The following is a 6,596-nucleotide window of genomic DNA, read 5'->3' as shown; positions in this document are numbered from 1 at the left end:
AAAAAAAAAAAAAAAAAAAAAAAATTAAAAAAATTTTGTTTAAGGTAGACAACATCAGTTAGTCTAGTATAAGAAGCTCAGTAAATTCACTGACAGTAAAGATGAAACCTCCAGTTAATTCTCCTAAGAACCAGTAAACAAAATTAGAGGAAAACCTTAAACTTAAAAAAAGTTTAATGATAAAGACATAGTGATAGAAATTATTAAATTTTCTTATGAATGCAGCATCCGAGGATACTCTCCATGTTCATGGCTCCCAGCCCTTCCCTCCAGGCTGATGCGGCAATTGGAGGCCCACCAAGCCAGCAGACTCCTCCACTGAGCGCTCACCCTTGCCATGAAATTCCTGATGTAGGGCCACATGTTCCCGGATGCTACGCAGGAGGCAGAGATAGGTGGCAGCTTGGAAATGAAGCTCATGTTGGGCTCTGCACAACTTTTCACTGGTGACCTGGAGAAGCGGCAAGTCAGAAGCTCTTAACCCAGCTACAGATAGAGGTCCACAGAGAAAAATTTAATAAACAAGCATTCTCTAGAATGAAAGTAAATTACACAGAGGAAATACAAACATGTATATATATATACATGTATACTTAATACATCTACAGGGGCACTCTATGATTATTAGTAAAGCTGACCTCTAGTTCTCATTTTAAAAAGGAGTTACATTGAATGTTCCTGACTTTGGTTAATGTGGCATATATCTTTCATTACAATGAAAACTGAAACCTTATTTTGTCTGAAAAATAACTTTGTACTAAATAGTAACAAATGAAGGTTTTATATATATAAAAGTAGTATGCTTATGTTCATATTATTTACTACAATTGGCCCTCCATATTCATGGGTTCTGCATCTTTGGATTCAACCAATTTCTGATCAAAAATATTCAGAAAAAAATAAAAGGATAATCGTGTCTTACCAAACATGTTTTGTCATTATTCTGTAAACAATGTAGTATAACAACTATTTATATAGCATTTACATTGCATTAGGTATTATATTCTAGAGATGACTTAAAGTATACAGAAGGATGTGCATTGCAAAATACTATAGCATTTTATGTTAGGGACTTGAGCATCCATGGATCTTGGTATCCTTGAGTGGGGTTGGGGGGTGTCCTGGAATCCATCCCCACTTACTGAGGAATGGCTGTTCTTGCTCTCACAATTTACTTATCTATCTGAAAAATCTGGACTCAAATGACTTTAAGAAGCTAGAAACTCCATATCCATTCCAAAGTCCCCAAATGACTCCAAACCTTGTTTTTTCTTCATCACACTTAACTTTTGAGATTAAGTCAGTGTACTCTCTTTGACTAGTTCTGTATTCAAGGCTGTGAGAAAGAGGCAGGAAAGGTGAAATGGGGGTGTGTGCATAGCTCTGAGTGACTAAAGGAGCCATGTCCAAGTATGGATTAATCTGGGTACCACCGCCAACATAATACCCCCAACTTTTTTTCTTTTTTTTTTTTTTTTTTTGAGACAGGGTCTCACTTTGTTGCCCAGGCTGGAGTGCAATGGCGTGAACATGGCTGTCGACCATTTTTTATAGAGACAGGGTTTCACTATGTTGCCCAGGCTGGCCTTAAACTCCTGGGCACAAGCAATCCACCCGCCGCTCCCTCCTAGAGTGCTGGGACATGCATGAGCCACCGCTCCTCGCCTAATCCCCTTTCTCTGTTTGAACATTTAGTGTTAGAATCCGAAAACTAGAATGTACGTGGCTTCTTGGTTTTTGAGACAGGGTCTCGCTCTGTAGCCTAGGCTGGACAGCAGTGGTATCAACATAGGTCACTGCAACCTTGACTTCCTGGGCTCAAGTGATCCTCTCACCTCAGCCTCCCAATTAGCTGGAACTAGAGGATGGGTCACCACGCCTGGCTAACTTGAATTTTTGTAGAGAGGAGGTCTCACTACACTATGTTGCCCATGCTGGTGAATGTGGGTTTTAAGATCTGCAGATCATGTTGAAAGCAACATACATTAGCTGCTTAAAAACAGAATTAATAAGCTTTAATACAAATTTTTTAGTAATTTAAGTTTTATGAGAAACCAACACCAATGTCAAGCATTAACAAATTGTAGCATCCAAGGCCAGGCGCAGTGGCTCAAGCCTGTAATCCCAGCACTGTGGGAGGCCGAGGCGGGTGGATCACGAGGTCAAGAGATCAAGACCATCCTGGTCAACATGGTGAAACCCCGTCTCTACTAAAAATACAAAAAATTAGCTGGGCATGGTGGCACGTGCCTGTAATCCCAGCAACTCAGGAGGCTGGGGCAGGAGAATTGCCTGAACCCGGGAGGCAGAGGTTGCGGTAAGCCGAGATCACGCCATTGCACTCCAGCCTGGGTAACAAAAGCGAAACCCCGTCTCCCCAAAAAAAAAAAAAAAACAACAACAACAAATTGTAGCATCCATTCCTACTAATATTATATAAGCCCAAATTTGTGGAATTTGATATAGGAATTCTATATTAACATAGGATAGAATACTGACCTTGATTCAGTTGAGCCTGAATCATGAGGACAGAAGGGTCAATAATAGACAGGAAACAATAAATATATCACAAGAAACCAAAAGAGATCAAATGAAATAGAATACTGCATTTTCCCTGTGGAGAAAGGGGAGGTTTCTTCCTAACAGAATCCCTTCTCCCAAGGGAAGGGATAGAGAAAATGGGACGGCTGAGTTAGCGCTGAGCCTTAAGGAAATATAAACCATTTCCCCTAGGCTTAAATGCATTCCAGAGTGGTGTTTCCAGAATGTACCATGAATTTCAGAACCATAGCCAAGTCTCTCTCAAGGGTAATAATGTTGTCTCTGTAAAATATAATTATAATCATGTCACCTCCTTAAAAGTCTTAGAATGCCTTCCCATTACACTTACACTAAAGTTTAAATTCCTGTTCTGCCTACCACCTCATCTACCTCCACTTCACCCACCACACCCGTAAGGGCTAAACCATTCTCAATTGGCAATCTTTCTTTCCTCTGGACTTTCAATTGTGCAGTTTTTAAACCTGGACCCTAACCCCAATTTACTTGCTAACTCCAAATTAGCCTTTCAGGTCCCTGATTAATTTCCTCCGGAAAACCTTCCCTAACCTCTTCTTTATATTCCAGCACGTGTTGTCTACACGTTGAGCACTTATTTATTCTAACTGCTTTACTGTATCGCTCCTAAGGTGGGCATCAAGCGTCTTAAAGAACAGGGCCCATAAGCATCTGATTTTTCCCATTTAGATCAGGTTCCTAGCACAGTCCCGAAAGTTGTCACCTTTTAAAAACTAGGTGAATTTTTGGCCGGGCGCGGTGGCTCAAGGCTGTAATCCCAGCACTTTGGGAGGCCGAGGCGGGTGGATCACGAGGTCAAGAGATCGAGACCATCCTGGTCAACATGGTGAAACCCCGTCTCTACTAAAAATACAAAACATTAGCTGGGCATGGTGGCGCGTGCCTGTAATCCCAGCTACTCAGGAGGCTGAGGCAGGAAATTTCCTGAACCCAGGAGGCAGAGGTTGCGGTGAGCCGAGATCGCGCCATTGTACTCCAGCCTGGGTAACAAGAACGAAACTCCGTCTAAAAAAAAAAAAAAAAAAACTAGGTGAATTTTAGTTTTGCATTCTGACGTCCATGGCTCAGAAATTCGACAGTGAAGATGATGATTCCCTTTTACCACATTGCTCAAGGGCAGCAAGTTTCCTTCCCTAAAGCCCAGTTTTTCTTTTCCGCCTCAAAAAAAAAAAAAAAAACCTCTCAGAATAATTTTTCTAGGGGAAGGCTGAGGAGCTTGTTGGCCAGATGCTGTGGCTTTAAGTCTAGTGACAGTACACCCTTCAAGTCTATCTACATTCTTTTACCCCCTGCATTTTCTCTATTCCACTTTCCTGACTTTCCCCTCCGCACAGACAACAGAGGAGCCAATGAAATAGGTCGGGATGGGTCCGCCCCTCTGGAGGACACTGACGTCCCCAGAGCGACTCTGAGCCCCAAGCGGTCCTTTAGTCCCTGCGTTTACGCCAGAGCTCCGAGCCTCGGCCCTGGGTTGGTCTGGTCGGAATGAGGGCTCCGTGGAAGGGTTGGCCTCAGAAATGCAGAAATTATACATCGTGCTCCCCACCCCGGTCCAGACCCGACTCTCCCTCCCTCCCCAGCAGGTGGAGCACCCCGGACATGGCTCCCGTACCCGATGTGCACGGAAAGCCTTCACGAGGTACCGATAGGCCGCGGTGTCGCGATAGGGTCGGCCGGTGGCCGCGCTCAGGTAGCGCAGCTCCCGCAGAAGTCCCCGCAATGTGCGCGCCGGAGACCCTAAGGCCGCCATTTCCCTGTCCTTCTCCGAGCCTGGTGACCGACGGCGTCCTACGACCTCCCGCCTGGGCCCCTAATGGTACGGTCGGACCGACTACCGGCTCCCCCTATCGACTAACGAGCAGTGGAACGGCTCATTTGTCCATTGTACATTAATCGAAGGCCGAATTGCGCCCTAGCAAGAAAAGCAAACGAAAGCCGAGTGTTAACTGGCGGTACCAGGTCCTCCAACCCCGAAAAAGGGATTGGAGAAATGGGGGCCTTTCTTCACTGCGTCATTGAAGATGCCCCTTAGCACACCAACTGCCGAGTCTCAGGAGAAGTGGGCCCGGCTTGGGGGAGTGGGTGTGGATTTGATACGGAACACGCTGAGAAGATATTTTTAAATGATTTCTAAAAGGGATATCAAAATTCAACGTATTGACAGACTTCTCCCCAAATCCCAGGGGACCTGCGGCTCACAGAAAGGACATGGGAGTATGCTGATTCTGGAAAGTTGCAGCCCACCAGCTAGTAAAAACACACATACACCCTTCCCGTTAAAAAATAAATAATAAAGTTGGCATACTTCGCTTTGTTTGGAAAGGAAAAAAGTGTTTTGAAGGCCAAAAAAAGTAAAAACTCAGCTCACCCCAGATGGGACTCGAACCCACAATCCCTGGCTTAGGAGGCCAATGCCTTATCCATTAGGCCACTGGGGCTTCTATGAGCGACGCCCTCACACAACATATTCAATTATTTTCTTCTTTGGTACGTCATCGCCATTTCACTTTCGTCTTACCCTATCCCACGAAACCACACCTAGGGCCCACGTGAGGGGTGAGGTATGCTGGGAGTTGTAGTTAGAGAACAAAAGTCCACATTACAACGCCAAAGGATTTACCCTCTAAATTGCACCGATGCTCCGGACGTTGAACGGGCGCGCGCACGCTTCTGCGTTAGCCCTTGCCTGCGCATTCCCCGCGCCTGCGCAAAAACGGGATTGTGTTGTCGCGGAGCAGAGCGCGCTGGGCAAACTGGCCGGATCTTGGAGACTCGCCTTCTGAACGTTAGCTCCGTTGGGTTTCCACCGGAAACAGCCGGACCTTTTCCGGTGTTGCGACTTTCCGGGCGGAGCTTTGCCCCAGTCGCCAGTTAGGTGGCGCCTGCTGCGGTCAGTTTCTGCTTCCGGTTGAAGCGTTGAGGCTATTTCCGCAGAGCGGGTGGCGGGTTTAGAAATATGTGGCGTGTCCTTTGAATTGGCGGGTCATTGGTAAACATGGGACAGCGGGGAAGTAATAGTACACTGACTGATTAGGAATTTGTTAATTTAAAAAATTAGTAGTTCATTTTTTGGTTCCGTTCCTAATTCTGTAACTTGAACAAATTACTTCAGAATCCCAGTGAATTTACCCTTACTTATATCTCAGGGCCTCCGCATTGTCCCTAAGATAAAGTGCAGACGACATAAATTGATCATCGCTTATATCTTAGTCTTCATCTTTCACTGTTTGTTTCTTGTCGCTCACTGCTCCAGGTATCTGCACTGTGTTTCTTCCCCGCCACACACCTTACATGTTTAACTCCCTCTGGCTGAAACTTAACCATTTGTGTTAATATTACTGTTTACCCTTTGGGCTTCAGCTTACTCTGGAAGTCTAGGTTAGACTCTTTTCTAGGCCCTTTAGGTCAATAAGGCAAGCTGAAAATGATTCACTTCTCCTCTGGTCCCTTGTTGCTCCCTTTATTTACTCATCATAAATAACTATTCTGGTAGGTACAAGGCCACCACTGCATATTGTAGTCAGTCTCCTCCATCAGACTGGGAAATTGTTCAGCTCCGAAAGCCCTGTGCCTCACAGAAAAGACTTTCTTCACCAGGCTGACTGCTGGGTAGCATAGTCATAACAGCTTAGTCTGAAGTTCCTAATGGGATTGGCACCGTCTGACCCCAGTGGCTAGGAGACATAAGCTATTGAGCAGGAATGACAAACACAAATGGTACATTAATGAATAAAGATGGCTTGTTTGGAAACCTGGTGAACTGGGTAGCAGCTAGCCCACCTGTCCAGGGGGCAGCCATTACTCACTTCCGCTGATTGTTTCCATTTTAGGAAAGCAAATCCTTTTAAAAAACAATTTTTTAGGGCCGGGCGCAGTGGCTCAAGCCTGTAATCCCAGTACTTTGGGAGGCCGAGGCGGGTGGATCACGAGGTCAAGAGATCAAGACCATCCTGGTCAACATGGTGAAACCCCGTCTCTACTAAAAATACAAAAAATTAGCTGGGCATGGTGGCACGTGC

General features: G+C 45.3%; 1 protein-coding gene and 1 non-coding gene across 2 annotated transcripts; both read right to left on the bottom strand.

The window, feature by feature from the left end:
- Window positions 1-156: 156 nt before the first annotated feature.
- FMC1 (formation of mitochondrial complex V assembly factor 1 homolog) lies at window positions 157-5,152 on the bottom strand. The gene is made up of 2 exons (XM_017499743.2): window positions 4,190-5,152; window positions 157-451 (listed from the first exon to the last, which is right to left on the bottom strand). The coding sequence occupies exons 1-2, from the start codon at window positions 4,325-4,327 to the stop codon at window positions 248-250; spliced, it is 342 nt and encodes a 113-aa protein (XP_017355232.1). The 5' UTR covers window positions 4,328-5,152; the 3' UTR covers window positions 157-247.
- Window positions 4,943-5,015, bottom strand: TRNAR-CCU. Its single transcript has one exon. It is a non-coding gene; the product is annotated as a tRNA-Arg (tRNA).
- Window positions 5,153-6,596: the final 1,444 nt, after the last annotated feature.

The sequence above is a fragment of the Cebus imitator genome, unplaced genomic scaffold (genome assembly GCF_001604975.1).
Source record: "Cebus imitator isolate Cc_AM_T3 unplaced genomic scaffold, Cebus_imitator-1.0 Scaffold260, whole genome shotgun sequence".
Classification (NCBI taxonomy): domain Eukaryota; kingdom Metazoa; phylum Chordata; class Mammalia; order Primates; family Cebidae; genus Cebus; species Cebus imitator.
The sequence above is the reverse complement of the archived record's forward strand: the minus strand, read 5'-3'. Positions and strand labels throughout refer to the sequence as shown.

Bases quoted from the DNA above. Each gene is read 5' to 3' on its own strand.
- FMC1 (XM_017499743.2), bottom strand. From the start codon at position 4,327: ATGGCGGCCTTAGGGTCTCCGGCGCGCACATTGCGGGGACTTCTGCGG. The intron at 452-4,189 runs GTACGGGAGCCA...CCGCTTCTCCAG, and splicing joins AGGCTTTCCGTGCACATCGG to GTCACCAGTGAAAAGTTGTG.